General features: G+C 36.3%; 2 protein-coding genes and 1 long non-coding RNA gene across 6 annotated transcripts; 2 read left to right on the plus strand and 1 right to left on the minus strand.

Annotated features, from left to right (window-relative positions):
- The first annotated feature begins 424 nt into the window (after positions 1–424).
- On the plus strand, positions 425–13,974 carry LOC112573275 (major facilitator superfamily domain-containing protein 1-like). Its single transcript, XM_025253490.1, is given in 15 exon segments — positions 425–1,472; positions 2,308–2,408; positions 2,570–2,673; positions 5,499–5,554; positions 5,969–6,112; positions 6,307–6,411; positions 6,414–6,464; positions 7,192–7,307; positions 8,980–9,080; positions 9,348–9,468; positions 9,666–9,803; positions 10,121–10,263; positions 10,676–10,731; positions 10,734–10,798; positions 11,513–13,974. Coding segments are annotated over 15 exon segments (1,491 nt in total). The 5' UTR covers positions 425–1,432; the 3' UTR covers positions 11,663–13,974.
- Positions 10,729–21,702, minus strand: LOC112573278. Of its 2 annotated transcripts, XR_003101199.1 has the most exons (4): positions 20,535–21,702; positions 18,567–18,932; positions 11,051–11,170; positions 10,729–10,851 (listed from the first exon to the last, which is right to left on the minus strand). It is a non-coding gene; the product is annotated as an uncharacterized LOC112573278 (long non-coding RNA). The 2 variants fall into 2 exon arrangements; XR_003101198.1 differs by having other exon boundaries at positions 10,811–11,170.
- Positions 14,032–23,949, plus strand: LOC112573276 (meiotic recombination protein SPO11-like). 3 transcript variants are annotated; one of them, XR_003101196.1, is made up of 13 exons: positions 14,034–14,924; positions 15,394–15,507; positions 15,961–16,049; positions 16,666–16,732; positions 18,554–18,662; positions 18,865–18,951; positions 19,169–19,205; positions 19,301–19,413; positions 19,641–19,740; positions 19,974–20,011; positions 21,698–21,829; positions 22,442–22,553; positions 23,397–23,949. XR_003101196.1 is itself a non-coding variant. In XM_025253491.1 (13 exons), the coding sequence occupies exons 1-13, from the start codon at positions 14,878–14,880 to the stop codon at positions 23,514–23,516; spliced, it is 1,110 nt and encodes a 369-aa protein (XP_025109276.1). In that variant the 5' UTR covers positions 14,126–14,877; the 3' UTR covers positions 23,517–23,949. The 3 variants fall into 3 exon arrangements, 2 of the variants coding, with proteins under 2 accessions (XP_025109277.1, XP_025109276.1); XM_025253491.1 differs by having other exon boundaries at positions 14,126–14,924; positions 21,698–21,774; XM_025253492.1 differs by having other exon boundaries at positions 14,032–14,924; positions 22,442–23,949.
- The last annotated feature ends 5 nt before the right edge of the window (positions 23,950–23,954 follow it).

Consider the following 23,954-nt stretch of genomic DNA (forward strand, 5'->3'; position numbering starts at 1 on the left):
TGAAAGTAATATAATAATCCTACTGAAGAGGTGTAAGACAAATTAATCAAGGCATGTTAATTATGCTTTCCTGTAGATTCTGTAGTTTTTTTTGAACAGATCTTGATACTGTTTCATTGGTATAGTCATCCAGCTATAGATATATAATCTTTCTTGGGCAGTGGCGTAGGTTGGTAGATCATATTCCAGTGGTGTAGGAACCAGGGGGCCAAGGGAGGCAGCCTCCCCCTCAAAAAATATACTGAGGGGGCAAGAATATCTTTTGCCTCCACCCACCCTGGTCCATATACTTGAGATATGCGATTCTTCACAAAATACAAAAAAGCTAGTCTTTGTTTAGGATAGTAACATAAGCAAAAGTTGTTTTTTTACATCTAGCCCTCGATCTCAAGAAAGGGTAAGAAACACTACTTTAATTACTACAAAACTAAGACATTAATCAAAGAAGATGCAGGGTATAGTTTGTTTGTTTGGGTTTTTTGGGGGGTCACACTGAATGAAAATCTTGAATGTGATTTATATGATTATAATAATTGATCTGAATATTACTTAATTCTTGTGATTGCAATAATGTAGTGAATCATTTTTCAGTGAGTTCTGTTTTTTTGTTAAGTGTTGCTTTGTTGTTTAAGACTGAAAACAGCATGTGTTGTGATACTACCACTGTGTACTCATATACAAGTTGTGTGTGTTTTCATGGCTTCACTCACCCCCTCTTTTTTTCATAATGTGCGAGTGTGAATGTCATTGACTATCAGTATGAAGTTTGCCAACTCCACCTGGAAACCCCACCCTGCAAAACAACCCCTGCTACAGAAACTGCAACTGCACTAACACAACGAGAGCCTGGATGGGAATTTCCCTCTTTAGAAGTGCCTATGACACGTACGTGTTGGTGAAAGCCTTTGGGAAGTCAGCTCCCTGACCCATCTTCTCATGGCCAAGGCAAAAACCAGGATAAGGACCTGGAACACCAGAACCCTATACAAGAGAGGGAAATCAGCTCAGGTAGCCCAGGAAATGAAGAACTATGGCTCATCAAGCTTCTCTGCCTGTGCGAGACCAGGTGGAATGGCAGTGGTCAGACCAACTTTCGTCAAGGGAGACTATCATTTTTGCATCTACTCTTGGACATGAAGACCATGACCACACACAAGGAGTAGCAGTACTGATGATACTGGAGGCTGCAAGAGCACTAAAAGTATGGGAGGCAGTTTCTCCATGACTCATGTCAGCTCGGTTCAACTTTAAAGGAAGTAAGATCACGATGATTCAGTGCTATGAACTTACCAATGCAGCTGAAGAAGAGGAAAAGGAAGACTTTTACAACTCCCTACAAGTGCTGGTTGATTATACTCCAAAATGAGACCTTAAGATCATAATGGGCGACATAAATGCTTAAGTTAAAAAAAAAAACACCGACAAAGGACACATGATAGGAAAGCACAGTGTGGGCAATTGCAGTGAGAATGGTAAGTTGTTCACAGACTTCTGCTTGTTCAAGTGACTTTTAGTCAGAGGTACAGTCTTTCCACACAAAACAATTTACAAGACCACCTAGACCAGATGGCATACAGAAAACCAGATCGACCACATCACCATTAATTGCCAGTTTAGAAGGAGTCTTTTGGATGTCAGGGTAAGGTGTGGCACAGATCCGATGGTATGATGTAGTTGTGGCCCTATTCTCCACTCGGAGCGAAAAGGAATAATAAGAAGAAGAGATGAAGTTTGCCCATCACCCCACCTCTCAAAGCCAAGCATTTTTCTACACCACTGTATTCATGTTATTGGAAGCTGTATATATTCAAAATGAAAGCATTGCTCAGCAGTAAAGAAATACAGCTATAAATCAACATTAATATTAACCACATGTATGTATGGTGCTATCATAGATCTGTTGATAAGCTTGATCTCAGACTAAGATAATTTTAACAAGTTTTAAATTAGGTATTTAAACACATTTTCAAAGCACTTATAAAATCTTATTAATACCATTACTCTTTATCAATTTTTTTTTTTTTAGTTTTATCTCCTGAAGTGCACATGCATGCACACAAGATGTATTTGTGTGAGCACACACATGGGATCTTAATATACCTTGAGAAGCAAATGCTCGATCTCCCCTTGTGTTATCAAAAGCTTATTCCAGGAGTCATTTAAGTTACCATTTAAACTATAAGAAAAAGGCATCAAGGGATAGTGATAACTGGTTTGAATTCTGATACTCGTCACAGAGCATATATGTGATATTTCTGTTGTTGTAATTGTGAACCTATAAAGCTGTAATATCTTCTTTTTTCTCAGGTGGCTACCGCTTCCTGGTTCTGTTTTTCAACTGCATGCTGACCTTTGGCTCATATTTCTGTTTTGACATGCCCAGCGTCCTTCAAACAACTTTTACAGATGTAAGTTCTTTTTAAAGCAATAATTTGTGTTGTTTTGCTGAATCAGTTCAGGATAAAGAAGTGGTCAAATATTAGTACATCTGTGCACGTTGCAGTGTGCAACATACTACTTTTGTGGACTAATGTGAAAATTATCTTTTTGATTGATTTTCTCATTGCAGACAAACAACTGTACCACCAGCAACTTTACTTGCAATAATTGCACAGACTGTCTGGGAATGTCACAAGATGACTATAATCTACTTTATGCCATTTATGCGTGGACGTATGTTTTAATCTTTGTCTTTGTGCCCTTTTTTGCCTCTATCAGTGCATTATTAATTGGAATGAACACTAGCACATTTCCTGTTCTTGTATGTGCAAATGTGTTTAGATGGTAAACTAAATCAAGTGGAAAATTTTTGTATGACTAGGCTTAGTTCATTGCAGAGGTCCAAAAGGTCCAAAATCAACTCATAAGGTACTAGCCTTTTAATATGAGAATTCTCACACTTGATGTCATAGAAGAGAAAGCTTGTTGTTAAAGCAACACCCCATTAACTTACTGACTACAGCTTTCAGTAAGATCTAAAGGTAGAATCATCCCCAGCCTTTCTGCATCCTTTCTCCAAAAAATAAAATCAGAATGCAATTTTATGATACATTCATGGACATCACTATTGTAAAAACAGGAAAATAGCTGTTGTTTAGGAAATGCACAAAGAAGAAAGTTTATTGCCATGCCTACAGTTTTCTCCATTTCTCAAACTGCATTGGCCATGCTTACATTTTAATGACCATCTTTCAAGAGTCAAGTTGCAAAGATTACTTAAAGATATCAAAAACATCTTTGAATGGCCAGATCAAGTGATATATAACAGTTTACAACCTTTTAAAAATTTTTAGAACTTAAAAATATTATTTTGAGATAAGACATGAGCTACTGTGTGTTAAATTATGGCATTTACTTTTATTACTGTTACTGATTCTTTGCAGTGCTTTGGATGCTCCATGAATGATAGTCATGAGAGTTAGATGATGTTTGCATATGTGCAACTGAAGGTATATAAAATAAGTGTGTAGGCATGAAAGCTTCCGGTTTATCCACATTTCAGATTAACTACTAAAATGAAGCATGATACAAGAAAGCTTCCGGTTTAGTCATTCTTTGTTTAGGCTCGCCGAGACTAACAGCGGATCATTTCGCAAGAGGCTAAGCGTTGGTCTTGGCAGACAGACAGCAATCCACCTATACACGTCCATGATGTATCTGAATGATCTTGTCTTAATTAGTCTCAGTTAAAGTTGAGAGTGAAGTGCTGCTTGAACATCCACCAAATTTGCTTTAAGAAGATACATTCACTGCTTAAATCTTCAAGGCCAAAGTTGGAAGTAAATTTGCTACACTGAAATGGCAGATTGTGATGTACATACCCTTGTTGGAAACAACAGAGAGGTTCGACAGTCAACAGCTCAGGAAGTGCCAGGGTATCAAAGCAAGAAGAAGCAATCCTGGGTCACAAACAATATTGTAAACCTCTGTGACCTAAGGAGGGCCTTCAAGAAAGAAAGGAAAACAAACTAAAAACAGCTTTAAAAAAGTGAATTGTGCCATTAGAAAAGGGATGAAGGCAACTAGGGAGAACTGGATTGAAGGCCATTGCTGGACCATATGGACCATAGAGGCAAGACTGGCATGAAGGGACAGCAAAAAGCTCTGCCAGCTACTGAAGACCCTCACGAAGACAGGTCAACACAAGACCTCAGTCACCGAAGACAGCAGTGATCACCTTCTCATAGAAAACACTACTGTCTTCAACCTATGGACAATATTAGAAAGGCCTGAACAACTGAAGACAGATGCTAACATCCTTCAAAACAACCAGACTAGAACCTGCAGGCCTACCAGTCCTACAGGAAGAGGTCAAAAGAATGGTAGGCAGTCTGAAGGGAGGAATTTACTTGAGGTTGAGCCATGTTTAACGATATTTTTGGTGTTTATATTCCATTTGAGATGGCAATCAAAAACTGCCTAGGTACCTGGAGGAGTTAACAGTTTCAACAGGTTTACTATGTATCACACTGAGAGTAACAAAACCATCTTTGATTTTCCTAAAGTCTATATTCATTTCTTTTGTTTTATGTACATTTAACTCCAGAAACTTGCACCACTGTATAAAATTTATTAAGGCATTACCATGATCTTATGTTCCTAAAAAAAGTCCACATTGATTTAATAATCATCAGAGAACTTAATGAGGTAGCTTTCTCGTCGGTACTTCAGCAGTCAGCGTACATGATTCACAACAGGGGTGATAGACAACAGCCTTGTGGGGACCTGGTGGTTGTAACAACAATATTAAGATAACAGTATATATCAATAACAAGAATAATGACTATTTACATAAACCCTCTGCTCTATAAGTAAAAAAAAATCTACCATCCACAAAACCAGTTGATGTGGAAGATCAAAATCAGAAATCAGTCTCAAAGCTAGAAGGTATGGTTGTAACAGATTAGGCCTGTACAATGTGTAAAAGTCCCTTGTAGTACTGATCCTTACAGATGTGAAACATGGACTCTGCTTGCTGATATGGAGAGGAGAATCCAGGCTTTTAAGAACAAGCGCCTGAGGAGGCAGCTGCAGAGAACATAAAACCAGTGACTTTGTATGAAACATGTTCACCACACATCAGGAACCCTTACAACAGTCAAACAGTGTAAGATGGTTTGTTTTGGCCATGTGACCCAGCATATAATTATGTTGAAGACCATCCTTCAAGGTACCTTATGACACTGTGGTGGCCAGAAGAATCATCATACAACCTCTCTACAGAGATAAAGGATTAATGTGGAGTTATTGTTGGGTTGTTTTTTATTTTATCTTCTCATTCCTCAACACCTTCTCATTTTTATTTGCAACACTTCCTTGAATTATTGCTTTGAATGCAGTCAGAATTATTTCGTACATTTTTTACATTATTAAATCTAAGCATTCAGATGGCAAAAGAAAAATATAAATCCATAAATTTATGCTGTTGAGGCAGACCCATTTATTATTCACAAGATTTGTTTGCAGCTTCTAGCAGCAGAAATCCTTTCTTGTCTTAGGAATGCAGCAGTTGTAATAGCAGCTGGATTTTTGATTGACAAGATGGGAAACAGAGGTAAAAATTAAGGTTTTTATGGTGCATCCATTATATTTTGGCTTTAGTCTCTGCCGTTTTTATAATTATTTTTGTAATGCTATTACTTTTCATTCCTTTTTTCTGCCTTTTTCATTCAGCTTTAACAGAGATGTTTGTTATGTTTTCTTTGCATTTTACATTCTTTAACTCATTCAAACCTATTCTGTAGCCCATTTTTTTGGCTCAGAAAAGGTCTAATACTTTTGCATTTTTTTTCCCAGCAGAATAGAATCTTGGCTATTGCTTCACCAAAGATAAATAAAGCTTCCATGAATGTTCTTTCTTCATGTTATATTTATAATAAAGATGAAAAATACAATATGATATGGTGAGCTCTTAATGGTTGATATGCTTGAACAATTGCATTTATTAGCAATTTTATTCACTTCACAGTTGGAGCATTTTTGTTCTCCTTCCTTTGTGTGCTGGGATCATCAACATTTGCAGCTTCCCTATTTTTCCGTGGCACAGCAGTCATGTTCCCCCTGATGCTGGTTGGACGTCTTCTTTTTGGCTCAGGAAATGGGTCACTCACCAGTATGCTTCCTTATTAAATTGCTAATTTAAGATGTTGTTCTCTAAATATGTGTAAAAGCAAAGATTCACAGATGCTCGACATAGTCTTGTATTTAGCATATAAGGCCTTTAGAGTAACCTGTGAAATTATTTTGATGATCTGAGTAGATGCAATTGCCTTTTTAGAGGCTGATTTCATCCTGGTTTGTTCACAGTTGTACAGAATCGAATCACATCATACTGGTTCAAGGAAAAAGAATTGGCCATGGCATTTGGAATAACTCTGTGCTTCTCTCGCTTAGGCAGTGTCCTAAACTTTTTCTCACACAGAGTTTTCAAGAAAAGTATGGTCTGCTGGTAACACTTTGGGGTGGTAAGTTATTTGATTATCCCTATAAATATGCAAAAGGAATTTTGTTGATTACCCTATTCTTCAGATAATTATGTTTATTACATATTTATGAAACTATAGAAATGTATTCTTCTCAAATAATGTTTCAGCAGAAAGTTGTATAAATGTATGGATGCACATATATTTGTGCACATATGTGCACATAGGCCTACAGATATATACACAATTTCAACCTTGAAAATATTTAAATATTTTTAATGTCATTTGTTTACATTTATTTCTTAATTTTTGTTTTATGTTACACATAGTGTTTAATATTTGACAAAGGACCTTCTGGTTTTTTTTTTTAAAACAACAATCTTAACATTGCAGTGACATCAAAATATGAGACTCCTAAGTTGTTTTAATTCCAAGAATTAGTCGTGAAATAGCTAAATGCCAATTTCTGTGAGGCCTGAAGGTTTGCTGCTCACCAGCAGGTGGTCTTGCAGCTATTTACAAAATTTTCTATTGCATTCAAGAGTATAGAATAAATTCTCTATAGAGATTTGTACTTTGACATTTATTTTTTCTTGTGGTGTCAGGATTGAGTCAATTTATTTACATTTTAGATCATATTAGCATTGCAATATGTACTGAGCATAGCAATATAGTAGAGAAAACATGCAGTATATACACTGTAGCAGCTGCTAGTGAAAAGAGAAATTATTTTTACAATCCATGTTCTTTTATTCTTTTTACCTGTCAGGTGCCTTCCTATGTCTTCTGGGTTTTATCTCAGCCATCCTTGTCAGCTTCTTAGACAAGTGGGGAGTGCAGCAACTTGGAGATGATGCCAGTCAAAAGAGCAACTCTAAAAAACTGGTTGGTGACTGTGTTAAAGTCTTATCAACTCCAGCTGCAATCTGGATGGCTCTTTCATTTGAACCTTTGTGAATTTTTCTTTTGTATCATAGGCCTCCAGCAAACAATCGTTTAAGTTTTTTTAAGATTGTAAAGCCCAAATATTCTTTTTGGCTTTTTTAATGCTTATTGTAAATGTCTGAAAAGTCTTGCTTGCTTTGTAAGAATTATGATGAAGATTTTAGCACCATTTCTTTAAATTCAAGAAAAATCTTCATCTTTAGGTTTTGATCTAAACACATCCTAGGGGTGTAGAAGAAGGCATTACCGCTATTGCAAAATAACCAAACCCACCTGTTTTACTTATGTATAAACAAGTGTCAACAATAAACACTTGAAGATTCAAAAATAACTTCTGGCTATATATCTGTTTATTCCCTGCTTTTCCATAGATTTTATTAATCATCAGTCGTATAATCTGTGCTGGTTTACCTATAAGCGTTGTGGGGATTGGCTAAGATGCAGCAACTGACCAAGCTTACCACAGAAGCCTTTTCCAAGTACAATCTGTCCATTCCTTTATGTTTGCCAACTAGTTTTTCTTTTTTCAACCTTTACGTCAACCTCCCTCAAGAGTGATCTAAAAGATGATCTAAGAGTGTTGTGCCAGGTCTCAAAGCAAAATCAGACAAGCACTGCTTTACAGTTGCAAGAAGAGGATTTTGACAGTCCATCTGCATAGCAACCATACTTGTGCTTCTCTCAGAAATTTGGAGCAATTTTTTCCGATGCTTGGTTTTGAATGCATGTATTATTTTTCCATGTCAGTAAATTAAATCCACATCTCGGATCTGTAGTAAGATGGAAACTGTGAGGTACTTATTCAATCAATCTGTTAGTGTTGGCATGCCAAATCCTGATCAGCCTGACCATTGCAATTCTGATGTGGATTTATGCCATGCAGCCGCCATCTTTGGATTGGGTGGCTCCCAGGCACGTGAAGATGTTGATATCTCCTAGCTATTGTCAATTCATGTGCAGATCTCTGCTTTACTGCCAACATCAGTATTGACCATAACTTTTCTATTGTCAGTACTGATTTCCATTTCTTATACACCTGCTGAGTTCACCAGTCTATTGATCCACTGTTGGGGCGCCAGCTCCCTCTGGGGTTTGACTGTCGTCTGTCATAAGTCCAGTCTCCTGGTGTGTTTCATTACCTCCCGGCATCTGTGACAAATACTCTGGTGTTTGTTTCTTAACAAGCTTTTTTCACAGCCCTACTACAACCTACTTTACCTCTAGGTGAGGTGTCCACCTTAGTCGCCTCTTACGACATGTCTGGCTGGATGCCAGGGACCCTATTTTTACAATGCTTGCTAGGCAAACATACCCCGGGTTCCCACAGGGAGTCTATTGATAATGTCCTTAAAGTTTTGTCGCTGCTTACCATCAGATCAATGTTATCAGCAAAGTTGCATTTAGGTCTATCATTGATGGAGAGGGAAGTATGGTAGTCAAGTTTCTCGCAAGTTAAATGTACAGGGAAGAGAGGGTTCTCTTGATGATACTTAACATTGTACAGCATCTCAGCTTGTGTCTATATGCATATATTGATGTTTGCAACCAGAAATGTTGCCTTTTTTTGCATGAAAAAAGTTGGTACATTTTTTTCCTGTAATTGTCTTTTCAGAAAATCACAGATATAAGACATCTTTCCTTGCAGTTCTGGCTTGTAGCATTCTCCATCATGTTTTTCTACAATGGTGTCTTCCCATTTATGGCAGATGCTAGGTTAGTTTACAGTTTAATTTTTTGGGCTTGTTCTCTTGTTCGTGTGTCTTTACAGGGAATCAAGGAAGTAGATGGTTACAGATTATGGGTTTAAAGTTAAAACAGAATAATAGTGGGGTTAAGAGTAAGGTTAGAGATTAGAAGGGAGACTGGGACAAGGAGCAAAAGGCATACTTACTCCTTTTGTAATATTACTGTGTATACTGAACTACTGTATGTTTCTTTTGTTCCCAAGTAGAGAGTGTGAAACAATTCATTATTTTTCAGCAAATTTATTCACGACAAATATGGTGAAAGGTACAGCCTAAATGAGAAAACATCAGCATACATCGCAGGAGCTGTCTATGATGTGTCTATGATTATTTCTCCCTTCCTTGGTGGCATGATTGTAAGTTTGCATATCTAGACATATTTTTCATTTTCCACCAGTCATTGTGCCTGTGCATTTGAAAGATTTGTTTATATGAGGTACAACATGTTAGGGATATATGTGTGCAGGTTACATGCGCGCAAGACTTATCTTGTATTGATGTTCTTTTGACATATTTTTATTTAAACTGTTCGATGCTTTTATTTTTAACACAGGACATCATTGGAAAACGAGGCATACTGGCTTTCCTTTGTGCTTTCCTGACAATTCCGGTGTTTGGGCTCCTTGCTTTTAGTATGGTTTATCCTCTGGTAGCTACTTTCTGGCTTGGCGTCACCTACTCCTTTGCAGCAGTGAGTTATTATAGGTTGTTAGCATGCATAACATACATCTAGCTACAATCAGCCTGCCTTACAGGATCTTTGAAAATCTAAAAAAATATATATATTTAAATTTCAACACTGTATTTCTCTATAATTAAATGAAGAGTATCATTGGGAAAATGTTTAAGTTCATATCAATCTGGTGAATTTAAAAGACCCCAACACATGCACGTTCCACCCTCAGAATTTTGATTGTGTCTGTCACTTTAATTATTTTTTCCTAGGCATCCAAATCTGGTAAATATGCAACTGAATGTGCACAATTAAATCTTTGCTTTTGTAACTAGGCCAGCATGTGGCCAACCATCCCACTTGTTGTGACCCAGGCCACAGTGGGTACCGCTATGGGATTGACCACATCATTGCAAATGATTGGAATCGGCATCTCCAACCTAGTTGTTGGTCAGATTCTGGGCAAGAAGGATGACAAGTGAGCATTACCTTATGCTTCCTCTTCTTTTTTTTCTCCATGATCCTTTGGGGAGACATACAGAGGTGTGCTTACTGAATGATAATTGTTGGTGGAAGAGTGTACGCTTTCTCAATCTCCTGTTGTTTAAGATAATGACGACATAATCATGACATTTATTTCATTCTCATTATGCATTTACCTGACTTTTCTGGCTCTTTCTTCTAAACTTAACACATTCTCTCATGCTCTTTGTTGCCAGCAGTTTCTCTCTTATTCATGCACACATTTATGTATATATTACACATACACGTGTAAGATGTAATTGCAAGCATGCAAGAACATACACACTTTTGCATGTGTGTAGGTACATGTAAACATACATCATTTGAGGTGCTCACCATGTGTTGTGAATTTATTTGATTTTTTGAAGTACTACATCAGCTGATAAACAGAAGGAGCTTGAAAGATGGAAATTTGTCATGATTTTCCTTTGGCCAATGTACTCTCCTGCATGGCTGTAACCACAGTCCTTAACATTGTTGACAAACGACGGGTAATGTTGCTTCTTTATATAGGTTTTTTCCCCCATGTTTACTTAATGTTAACCTGAAACAAACATGAAATTAATAGATGCTGATAATTTAACAGAAACTTTCATTGTCATTAGTGTGTTATTAAGATATAGTATACTTTTGTTTTTAGAAATAAACTCATTCATTAACATAAATTTAGATGTTGCATTACTGATGCCTGCAAAGGCTCCTACCAGCATGAGAACTTCAAAGCATATATCAATGCTGCTTACCAGAAAGCCTGCCTTTGTGAAGTTCTGACTTATTTCCAAAGCAATGAGAAAGAGTTTTGAAGCACGTGTAGGTATCAGTGATTCAACAGTAGTTGGTGGAACTGGGGATTTTACCCTTTCCTAAAAGCAGTCAAGTCAGTCAGCATTAAAATGCAGGCACCATGCACATGAAGTAGAGTTATTCACTCATTTATCAGGAATTCATATAATGTGAACTAAACCATTTATTTTAAAATAATTTTGCATTGAGTTAACCTTTAAGAATAACTTGGAGTCCATAATTTTGAAACATTCAAAAATAATATATAAATTAAAATGATCCTGCAGCTACTCTGCCTTCAAAGGCCAGAAGCATAGACACATGGAGTATGGGGAACCCATTATCCGATATCAGTTATCATTATCATTAATTTAGATATTTATGATGTTTGCATTGTAAATTAAAGTTTGAATTCTTTTCAGGGTGGTTTATTAAACATCAGTAGGAAGCAGAAGCAGCAGCTGTTACAAGAAAGAGAACAGCTGATCAAAGGTCTCCCAGAGTCCCATGGAGAATCAGATGGGGAAGAAAATGATCCATTGTTACCAGGCCGACGGCACAAAATTAACTGATCACAGTAGCTGAATAAAGAAATAATGACTTTCTTACTTTCTATCATACAGGGGCTATGGGGAGAGTCTTAAAAAAATATAAAATTATGTGTGCCTTTTGACCAAGGACTTTTTTAAAAGATTACCTTGGGGTTGGTTTCTGTTTGTTGTTTACCATTTCATTTTTTTTTTATGAGAATGCTAAAGATAGATGTGAAGGGTTGGGATACTTTTGTACACTGAAGAAATTGTAACACTCACAAAAACAAAGGCACTGGTTTTTATATTGTTTTATACACATCAATTTATTAAGTGAAGGATTTAAACAGTTACCAGTATTGTTTGGGGCATTTTGACACAAACTGCTGAGTTGAACCATTTATGAAGCTTAAGGAACATTATTCCAGATTGTATATCACATAACCTATGACCCATGTCCTCTTTAGCCCACGTGTGATAATTTGTGTTTAACTGAAATCTGCTCTTTAATATTATTTCACATTCATCACTATACTTTATTAAAAAACCTTCTGGTTTATAACAGGTTAATAGCAGTAAAATGATCTTATAGCCTTACTCTGACTGTTACCTCTGATAGTCACTACTGTGCATTATTTTCAGTGTTTTGCCTTATTTCCCCATCACTCCTTTCCCACTATGTAAATATCATTGAGTTGTAAGTAATTTCATGATACATAATCATCTCTATGCACAAATCAATCACTCATTGATGCAGCCTACCCTCCTCTGTTGCATTACCATGAAAAAATATAGTGGAAAATGCACACAGTTGTCCCCAGTTTGTTGCTGATAAGGCTTCAGCCACATTTATAAGTGTACGTGTAAGGTGTGTCCTTAGTTAAGAACTTGGACTTGAAAATTATTTGCTGCTGCCTTTGTTCTTCTGGTCTCTGCTACCTTTTTAAGCATTTATAGATGATTTTGGACACTTTCAGTACTGTTTGCAGTACTATTGCAGTCACTTTATTTAGTTTCGATCCACTACCCTGATGCTGTGATGTTTTTAGAAAAATGATGTGTAACTAGACCTGATACAATTCATTTCCTTTCTGCTTAAAATAGCAGACACCTGGTTGAAAAAGCTAGTCTTTTTTTATCTTTTTATCTTTTTTAAACATTGTGTTCCACATTATATAGTATAGTTAATACCATTGTCTACATGAGCAGAGTACAGATTGAAGAGATTGAAGCAAACCTTTCCAAAGAGGGCAGCTACATAGCAATGGCCAGGCTGAACAGGATTGGGTGCAGTTTGCTAGCAACTACAGCTGTACAAGTCCTTCATAGTTCCCATCCTGCTGTTATATCTGAGACAAGGACTTTGCTTGCTGATGTGGATAAAAGAATTAAGGCATTTGAGACTACTCTGAATTTCTTGATATAAAACTCAAGACTAATAGGGCTTGCTGCCTGCAGCTCTACAGCTTTAATGGCAAGCCTTGTCTGCTGTTACATGTGGTCACAGATTAGCTACATCTTTAAGTTTTACTCATTGGTTCTATTGTCTCTCATTCCATTGCAGAATATTAAATGGTCAGTGATAAAGTCTTCAATAATCAGATAAGTCTTTTTTTTTTGGTTGTTTAAAAGTGTACCTGGATTTCTTGCAGTCATTTCTCATGTGTATTCTGAGAAATTCATGCTGTTTGGGGGGGGGGTATTTTTTTTAGGTTAAATGGTAAGTCCTTTAGTTTAGAGACAGTGGACTGTAAGAGGTTCATCTAACTAAAGCATGGGGAATGTGGAGCCCAATCGTTTGGCCTTTTCATTGCTGCTGAGAGGACAGAGATTTTTTTTTTCTGTCATTGACCAAGGACTCAAACCTACATTTTAGACTAAGTTTTGCACAGTTAGTCTCTTTTAATTGTTTTCAATATGCATTTGAAAGGGCTGATATTTAATCATGAGATTTTATGCTTAGTCATAGCACAATTTACAATAAAAATCTGAAGCAAAATTAGTTATTCTGCAAATTTGTAACTGTAGCACGTTGTAAGATAATTACTGTTTAATTTTTGACATCTTTGATAGGACAAGTTCACTCGAAGCACAGGCCAGAATTTTTGATTTTATGAAATACTTCTTGATGTTAAAATATTTTTGCTGACAACTTTATTTAGTTGAAAAGAATTCCAGTATTAAGCAGCTTTGACTCATTTGTTGCAAAATCAAACATGACATCGTTCAGGTTAAATAGTGTTTGCAAGTAATGGTTTCATTGCTTTTACTGAATGCATTGAACGATTATCATGTCACATACATAATTTTTTGCAATGCATTCTGAACAATAAATAAAAATCTTGTTTCAATGAGCCTGATCTTTTTATTTTATATATTTATAGTGATTTTTGATGCAAGCATATGAAGTTTCATATTCAGTACCATGCACATTAAAGAGGTGGATATAATGCATGGCTGGTACTGAATAGCACATTCCTTCTTCCTAAATCAGTTTTTACCTTCTTCTGTCAAGCTTTGAAGTACTGATCATCTAAGAAAAGTTGCCTCTTTATATCTTTGTTTGCCTTGTGTGATATACTTCATCTCACCATGAACGTGTGTTTAATAAGTTCGTGATCTCACCACTGTTGTTTTCAACTATGTTTCGCAGTTTTGATTGGCACAATACATAATGTTCATTTGTTTCAAAGTTTACTTTCAAACAAACACCAAGACAAAAACGTTTTGAGTCGGATACAAATTTTCTCCTTCAGTTCATTAAAGGCAGTTTGTTAACGGCTTGCAATTTCCCATCCTACAATTCTGTTAAATCTACTTCATTACTTTCTCAATCATCAAGCAAGTTTTTTTTTTTTTTTTAGTGTTTGTATGCTTTTAAGTCACAGACCTGATTCGTTATTGCTATAGTTCAGAGGTTCTTACTTTACTGAGCTTCAAATATAAACGTCTAGATTTTACAGTAAAGCGGAAACTTTAGAAATATACGAAATATCTAGAGTATGGCAAATGACAGACAAAGTCTTCATTGATAGTTTGGAAGTTGGTAGACCAAATACTCTGCAGGGTGGTTGGTCATCGGAGATTTCTAGTCGAGAACCTGAAAATAGTCCATGCTGCCATCTAAACACGGAGCTCGCTCCCCGGACAAAGGGACACTACTCCTTTGCGACCAAAGTTAAGCAGACGACAAGTACAGATAAGATTTAGAAGCCTATGAATACATTCACAAAATCGTATTGTTCTTCTACTTCAACATGGAATCTTTTCTTGGATGTTATAACGAGAAAAACTATGCAGACAGGTTAAATCCTTTAAAAAAAGTTACGTCACCTATTCGCGTTTGGGTTTCATAGTCTAATACAGTGGTACTCAATGTATTTCGGACCGCGGACCACTTTACTAATATCACTCTGTACCATTAATTTCAAATTTAAATTGCCGCATTTGTTTCATCACAATTGAAAACTGGATGTACTTTTGTGACAGTAGTAATGAAATAAGTTTACATAAAATTATATACTTCGCAAATTAAGATGCTAATGCGATGAGTGTAATTGTTTTTGATGAGATATTACTGGTCTAATACACTATAATATAGCTATGATTGAATAGGTGCTAGTTAGATGACAATAATGATAATAAGTAAAAGTAAATCGACCTTTAGAATTTGGGCATTTGAGTATTATATAGATAATGCTGTTTCTGGAAGACAATTATTTTTCTCAGTATATAGGCTTGTGCACTTAAGTCGTTTTGTTGTATTTTGAAAGGGAGGAAACATTGAAAAAAGTGGAAATGGTCTGCCTAGAAGTTGTATTATCTATCGCCCGAGGAGAATTTCCTAAACTCAGATTTTGCAACAGAGCCAGCTGGGATAATGTTAGGTGATACTCTATTTCTTATGATTGCATCACAAAAGTATTCATAACCACACTTATCTGTACATGATATAATTCAAAGGGTAAAATGAACTAGACTTTTATAGTAAAGGAAATTTAATTAACCCCAAAAATCTGATCCATAGTTCATACAGGAGCTTTCTTTAATTTATAGTACCTATGGCATGCACCTACACTAAAGATGGGGAGTATGGTGAAGAGTGTAAGAAAATCACTTTCCAGTTTGGATCTCAAAGCACTGCTTATATCTTTTCAACTATTTTTAGTAATCTTAAACTACAAGCACTTGATCATCGATGAATAATCCCTTTAGTAATAATAATGCCATGATGGTCCTAGGTGAACACATTTCCCACTTTCTTTTGATCCTCCCAGTCAGCAGCTGGTAATAGCAGAAAGATCTGTTGATTTGGATGCTTCTGTTGTTTCTTCTTTAAGTTTCAGTGAAAATGGAGCAGTTAACCTACCAGAAGTCAAGAAAATGGTGCAAATACGGCTGGATAGTAAACGATCAATAAAAACATTTGGTAAATCAGAAAGTGTTGTTCGTTCTTTTATTTACAATAGACATGTAAGAGCTTGAGATTTACAGATTAATAGGGAGTGGGGTGTGGGGGAAGTCAGTAGATTGTAGGTCTGTGAGTATAGGAATCTTCCTGTTGTATATTTCATTTTGGGTTTTTTCTTCTGGAGGAAAAATCTTATCAATTTTTAGCCAAACTGGTACAATAAAAAATTTCACTTTTAAAAATTATCCTCATAAAGAAAATGTGCTTAGGTTATATTTATACAATATATAAAATTCAGGCTTGCTAGTGCATTTTACTGGAAGCAGGTCACTGGTTTAAGGCCCTCTCTGGTCTGGCTGAAAAACTTTCTCTGCACAGACAGAATGGGTACCTGATATTTCAGGGAAGGTGGATGCAGTAGAGGAGAGATAAGAGCTCTGTCTTCCACATGCTGTTTCCTATACTTAAGTAAACCATTAACATTCCTTGCCTATAGAACTCTTAACAGCTTTGAAAATTTCTTTATGAATTTAGATGGTGGATGGTTAATAACTGCATCTAGTTCCAGGCAACTCTATCATCTGTATCCTTGCTATCCATAATAGAAAAATGTTTTATTTTGCCCATGTAACAGCATTCATGATGAAAGTTTTGAGCATCATATACAGACTTCTTCAAGAAAACAAGTACTGCACAAAGAGGTAGGGTGATTGATTTATATTTATGGTCTATGTTTGCCACAATGTGCCATTCATTTGCTGCTGCTTGTTTCTTTGTTGCATGGTTGATAGTTTGTAGTCTTTAATGCACAGTGCAGTGAGCTTGCTTCTACATGGGAAACTGCGCTCTACAAATTTTATCATATGTAGTAGAATTTTATAAAAGACCAAACATTAAGAGATTACTTTCAAGGTCTGCAAAAGTGACTTTTTTGTCACAGTGACTTTACTGAACTCAGCTCACGAAACTATTTCTCACAATCTAACTGATCCTCTTCCATTCTGCAGATAAAAGCCTTCAAATATCCCTATGTACACAAAATAATAAAAATCATAACCTCACAAATTTCTACAGGTATGTCCAATTAACATATAAATGTAGTCCCAGCTGTGATTGATGGAGAGGAGTTAGGCCTACAAAACTTAAACTGTGCCAAGTTTTATAATCATAATAAGAACACAGAATAAGATTACATTACTAATGTCAACATATATGTTTACTAACATTTGGGTCTTGCTGTTTTAGTGGCTATAGCCATGTTGACCTTAGCACATCTATGACATCTTTTACCCCTTTCTGTGCAAGATGTTTGTACTACGGAACAGTAAAGGGTTATTCACTCAAATTTTAATAATAATGATTTATATAGCACCTTTCCAAAAAATCTTGCATTACCTAAATTTTGGGAGACAGTGTCTTGTATTCATAGGAGCTAAGTCACTTGGTAAAGAAAAAAAAAACCCCAACCTGCTAGATCTTCATGTAGAACAGGGGTGGGGAATCTTTTTTCTTCCAAGGCCAATTTGATATTTATAACATCATTTGTAGGCCTCACAAAATTATCTACTTAAAAATTAGTATGTTCTATTTGGTCAAGCCCAGACTACTTGGCACTGCTGTCCTCAGTCACCACAATCCACCTTTTCGTAATTAGGTGTGCAAAAACTCTGCTACTATGAAAAGCACAGTAAAACATCTGTTTGGAGTTTGTAAAACATATGTTTATAATTAAGGAGTTCCTAAAGTAGACTGAGTAGTATCAAAATATTTTTTTGTTAATGCACAGTTCTCTACTTGTGGTTGCAGACTGAAAGTACAATGATAATAATAATGGCTATTTAGTACACACATACCTCCTCCAATCCTGGAGGATTTGTTGACATGGCCCACCCTCAGATGGGGTTAAGGTCACATATAATTTTTCAAAATCTTCCTTACAGGCCACAGGCTGCTGTCGAGAAGCTATTCTGTCATGTACTCATGCGTCCTGTCTATCCCATTATTTGACATTTTTTGCTTGTCCCTCAAAATTTATTGTTCACTTAGTATACATTTACATTGGTATTAAAAAAAGCTTGTAGATTTACCAGAATCTGGATTGCTTTAGCAGGTCAAAATACTTTGCAGGCTGTATATGAGCCATGGGCCAAGTGTTCCCCACCCCTGATGTAGAATATTGTGTATATATATATAGAAAGAATAATATGCAGTATTATTTAACTAAAGTTGCAATAAAAATTATCTTCACACTGAGAAAGACCATCATAAGCCTTTAATGAACTTTTAAAACAGCTCAAGATTTTACCTTAAGACTGCTCTAGGTTTGTGGTATTTAAAATTAACCATAACTAATGTGCATATTCAATAATTAATTACCTAGAAACTAGACTGCATTTCAAATGTATGCTGAAAAATTAATCTCTCGTCTAATGCATATACTAGAAGTGATGTTCCTTAAATCATGATTGTCTATAATAAAGTTCAAGTATTGCTCAACATTTAGTACATTGTTTTCACAATAGGGACATATATTACCAGTATCCAGGTCTCTTTGGATCTCAGTCAGTGGTTGACAATCTGATTGACAATATTGCTTGTATGCTTGAGGTTCCAAGATGGAAACTGCATGTGGTAAGTCTAATGTAAAGGCTCTCCCGCTGCTTTGTTTACCCTGTTTAGAACTAGAAAACATATTTTAGTAACGTACACATCAAAAGCAAGCTTAAGCAGGTTATGTGATGAGGACAGTGTTTGCTTCAAAAGACAGGTTGAGAGAGCATAATAAAATTTTATTTGAAATATATCCTTATATTATTGTTCCTTATTATTTCAGCTGGCAACATGTAAAGGTCTTGTAGCAGGAAACCTTCAGTTTTATGATGAATATGGCCACCACATTGACTGTAACAAGACAAAAATGGTATGACACTAGTATTATAATTGATTTTTAAAACTTTTTCTCCCTTAATTTCAAATACCTAAGCGTTTGATTGATGTCATAGGCTTGACAAAATTACAACCATGATTATGATGGTGTATGTGTGATTGCATACACCTGCTAACATTTCTGAAAAACATCCAGGGTGAGGAATAGAATTACATGTCAGAGTGAAGTAAATGTTCTGAAACTTTTACAGGGAGTTCAGATTCCAGCTCATGAGAAAGACATGCTATGTATCCTTTTCAACAATATTTATATCCTGAACATTCTATCAATGAAGTAGTAGTACATATACTAAGAATCATTAACACACTTAACAATACTGCAGACATGCATTCAGGGGCTCGTTTTGTCTTGATTGTGGAAAAGGATGCCACTTTTCAGAAACTACTTACTGACAACCTATGTGAAAATTTTTTTGCCAAGATTATCATCATCACTGTGAGTTTAATATTTTGATTTCATGTATACAATAAGCCCCAGAATTGCCTTCAACACACTATTCCCTAGCCTAAAAGCATCTTAAAAAAAAAAAAGAAAGAAAAAGAAAAAACTGATTTTCACAAGAACTGTTTTCATTGCTTTTAGTCTTTTCTGTCTTGTAAATGAGACATCTTGGATCACTTAAGCCTTTTACCCCTTACTAAAATATGAGTGCCTTTTTTCAGGGTAAGGGTTTTCCTGACATAGGTACCAGACTGTTGGTTCATAAACTGTGGGAAACATTCCACCTGCCCACCTTTGCTTTGATGGATGCAGACCCGCATGGTATACATCCTCTTGATAAATCATTTGTATCAAAATACCCATAAAAACATTTCAGTTATGTATAACATCCAGAATTTTCTAAATTTTACAACAGGAAAGATTTATGGATTTGTAATTGCCAACGTTAGTTAGGTCTGATGATCAAGATTTCTTGCTTTTTCTGAGACATCAGTGTTTCAAAGCTATATCATTTTTTTTTTTTTTACTTGACAATCTGAATATTTTATTTTCAGGTATTGCCATAATGCTGGTGTATAAGTATGGTTCAAAGGTATGTAAACCCTGTTCATGAAAATTAAATGTCAAAGGGAAGGTTTAACAAATTTATAAATCTTTTCCTGTTCTTTTGATATCCAGGCTGTGGATAGTTTTGGACTTGTTACTTATTGATGGACTGAGTTGTTCATGGCATGGCAGCCTTACTTGCACTAAAGGCAGTGATGCCTCAACTCACCCAGGGTAGCAGTCCCATTAGCTACCTCACAGGGTGTGGCTTGTTTAGCAAAGCATTTTATTGGATTGTAAACACACCATGCTGAGAACTTCTTCAAGGTATAGATGAAATCGAAGTCCCAGACATGGACCACAGATATACAACCTCAACCTCCTCTAATGTAGAATACTAAAAAAAATGACAGCTACCCCCTTCCTCCAAGAATTACTCCTCCTACCTTGCACCCAATACACCAAGCAGAGAAAACATTGTGAATGATCTCCCAGATTGTCACAAGAACTAGCGCACAACTCATGGAAAGTTTAATGAGGTGTATGTTTATGTCTCTAGCTTTTCTTACTTCAGACTGCACAGTGCTCTTTCCACAGAACTAGTAGGTTTGCAGGTTCAGTCACCTGGTGTTGACAGTGTCCTAGTAGAGCTGCTCGAGTAGGATGGGGATAAAACAACACTGTTTTGTGCCAGAGTCTAGGAATGCAATGGACACAATCATTAGTCATACCACTTCCCAAAAAGAAAAAAAAGTCTACAAAGCAATAAGCGTGATCAGCCACTCATGCAGTTATGCTGAAATACAGAAAATCACATCTGCACCACCACTGAGCAACTGCTAGCAGAACAGGCTGGCTTCAAACCACGGTGAAACAGATTGTCAACTGTCGCAACCATATAGAAAAGCATTTGCATGACTTCACTCAGATGGCAGGCATTAACAGAGAATTACAAGACCATACCAACAGACAATGCATGTGGAATGGAGAACACTTACAAGAGCAAAATTATGGTCATTGGCAAAGGCAAAGATCTCTACATGAACAAAGTACTGCTCAAAGAGATTAACTTAAAAGGACAACTCCAAAGATGGCAGTTCTTCAATGAATCAGGATCATGACAGTAGTAACGGCAATTACTGAGCTGGATAGTCTGACACAGCCATTACATCTAGTTTACTGCAAAATACAATTTGTACAAGTCCCTCGTAGTACCAATCCTGCTTTACAGGTGTGAAACATGGACACTGCTTGCTGATATGGAGAGGAGAATCCAGGTATTTGAGAACAAATGCTTTAGGAGGCTGCTCCAGATTTCCTAGCGAACACAGAACGAATGACTTCGTACAAAGCATGGTCACCACAATTGCTTACTTGAAATAGTTGAGCAGCATAAGCTGGTCCATTTTGGTCATGTAAATCCCAGCACAATAATGTCCAAGATACCAGTGTTCAGATGAACTGGTTAAAGAATGTGGAGGAAACAGTTCATCCTGTCAAGGACCTCTCGGCTTGTGGCAGGCCTTGTCTGCTGCCACATCAGTTCATGCACCCACCCCCCAGTTCCAGTAAGGACAGAATGCTCTCCTCGCTTTATATATCAACACAGGAAATTACATCTATGAATTTCAAAAGCTAGATAGGTGGATGTGTTCAGTATGTTCTTACATGATGCATACTTTTTTTTTTTTTAAATGTGTTTCATAAAATCTTTATATGTGCATTTTTGTAGGCACAGGCTTTTGAGAACCACCATCTTGCAGTTCCTGCTATCAAGTGGTTAGGCATTCTTCCCACTGATATACCAAGGTACAGTTTCCAGGTCATTGTTTCTGGTAGTTTGAGGCCTGCTGGTTTCAGTCAGGTGTGTGGTCTGCTCATTCTTTGTTTAAACTGATTAAGAATATATTTTAAGTAATATTGTGAAACATTTTATGGATGGCATAAAAAGTGGAAACCTGACAAAACTTGGGTTTTCATTTAGACTCATTATGTGCCAGCTACTTCCCCCCTCCACTGCATCTTCGTGATCAGATACCCATCCATTTAAAATGTATCAGAAAAACTGAAACATGACTTTTGATGAGCACTTCAAATGACCAAAAGAAGCGAACTGATCAACTGACTAAAATAGTCATGCCCTTGGTTGGCTATGGTTTGAGCTTAAGCAATCATTTTGTAGCATGGCTTGCTCTTTCATTTTTTTCCACTTTGACATCAAAAACAGAAATGATTCATGTTTATGGAAAGGGGCAACCAGTTTGTCATCCATTTTAGCTGTGTTGACCTTGGCAATTAAATTGTGTACACGTTTATTTAACTTTTACAGTCTAAATAAGCAAAGACATATCTGCACTTTACAATTATTGAGATTATGGCACAAATATTTCTTTGAACTTAGGCACCTAATCTTCTACCCTTTTATCATTAACAAAGAGTAGAACCAGTATTTCTGCATTTGTTATTTGATTACTAGATTAGCTATTGAGGAGAATACCATCATACAACAAACAGAGGAGGACTTGCAAAATCTTTTGGGCATGCTGAATCGCCCCTACATTCTCATTAACCGAAAAATATCCGAGCAGGTAAAATGTTAGATACATAGGATCTTCTTTCATTTTCATAATGATTTGAAAGGTTACAATACTCATTAGGGCCTGTATAAAATATGTAGCCTCCGTCTACCCAGGAAATTTTTCTTACTTTATTCACTGGCATTGTGGGTGCTGAGATAAGTCATTTCTGATCAGAAGTTTCCTGCTAGTGTGCTTAATGCACAGACTTATGGAACTACTTTTTAACAGGGGTGGGTGAGTACACCTTTTTATTAACAGAATTAGACTTCCGTGTGTTGCACATAACAAGTAACCCTGGTGCAACCCAATTATGCTGTTAATGTCAAGGCTGGAATTCACTTGACACCTATAACCTATTAGCTTGCCAAGCATGAAATGTGCTTCCACCATGTTGACCCTTATAGCAGGACGAACCACGATTGTGGCTTTGCCAGAAAAGCAAGGGGAAGGCATTTTTCATTACATTTAAGTTCATGCTTTCTCCTTTCTAAAAATGTAAAGGTTTCTTGGTCTAATGTTTAACTTGAGAGCACCAATAATAAAAACATCACCCACTGTCATCTTAAGTTATTAGCCATTGTCTTTGCACACACTTATATGCAGTGCTAATCGTCACTGAAGGTGTTTCTTACAGGCTGACAAATTCCAGCAGAGATATTTGGCATGTCAAAGTATAATTATGTACTTTACAGCTATTACAGAGCTTAGAGTGTGGGCATATCTGTACTATAACATGACTATTGATCAGATTTCGGGTACAGTTATCGGTTGTGAAATAAACTACTTCATTCAACAAATTTTTTTAATCAAAGTTCAAAATAGCCTCTCAGCTGTTAACAAAAATGATTGCAGATTGAGACCATGATACAGCGTGGCGTGAAAGCAGAACTGCAATGCTTGGACTCTATCCATCCATCATACCTCACCAACATTTACCTCCCCGGCAAGATTCAGTCCCAAGACTGGATCTAGGTATGTGTTTGAAATCTAAAATTTTTAAACACACATTGGTTTTATATATATATATGGGGCAATATTTTACATGACTTGCATAATTTTGCGAACATGATAGCCATTTTGTTTTATGCAAAACAGGAACTGTGAAACTTGCTTTATCTAAAATTGTAAAGAAAGAGTTGCTTAAATACATAAACAATTACCAATGAAGTTGATATGTAGACAGAATTATCTGCTATCAAGGCCAATATTAAGCAGCAGAGGTCATCAGATACACAAGCACTATTAAGCCTTCAATGTTGCTTATCATCTCATATATTCAAGACCTAGAACTGCTTTCACAAACACTTTGCAGATCATAAGAAATTACCAGTTTACCATTTCAGGAAAAAAGCTCTCTTCAATCAAGGAAAGTAGTCCCTAATATGTTTGACAACGTAAAATCTCTATAGG

This window comes from Pomacea canaliculata, linkage group LG10, assembly GCF_003073045.1.
Source record: "Pomacea canaliculata isolate SZHN2017 linkage group LG10, ASM307304v1, whole genome shotgun sequence".
NCBI lineage: Eukaryota > Metazoa > Mollusca > Gastropoda > Architaenioglossa > Ampullariidae > Pomacea > Pomacea canaliculata.

Excerpts from the sequence above, each read along its gene's own strand:
- LOC112573276 (XM_025253491.1), top strand. The coding sequence starts at position 14,878 with ATGGAATCTTTTCTTGGATGTTATAACGAGAAAAACTATGCAGACAG. Across the intron at positions 15,508-15,960 it reads GCCAGCTGGGATAATGTTAG|TTTCAGTGAAAATGGAGCAG; the intron begins GTGATACTCTAT and ends TTCTTCTTTAAG. Across the intron at positions 22,554-23,396 it reads ACCGAAAAATATCCGAGCAG|ATTGAGACCATGATACAGCG; the intron begins GTAAAATGTTAG and ends AAATGATTGCAG.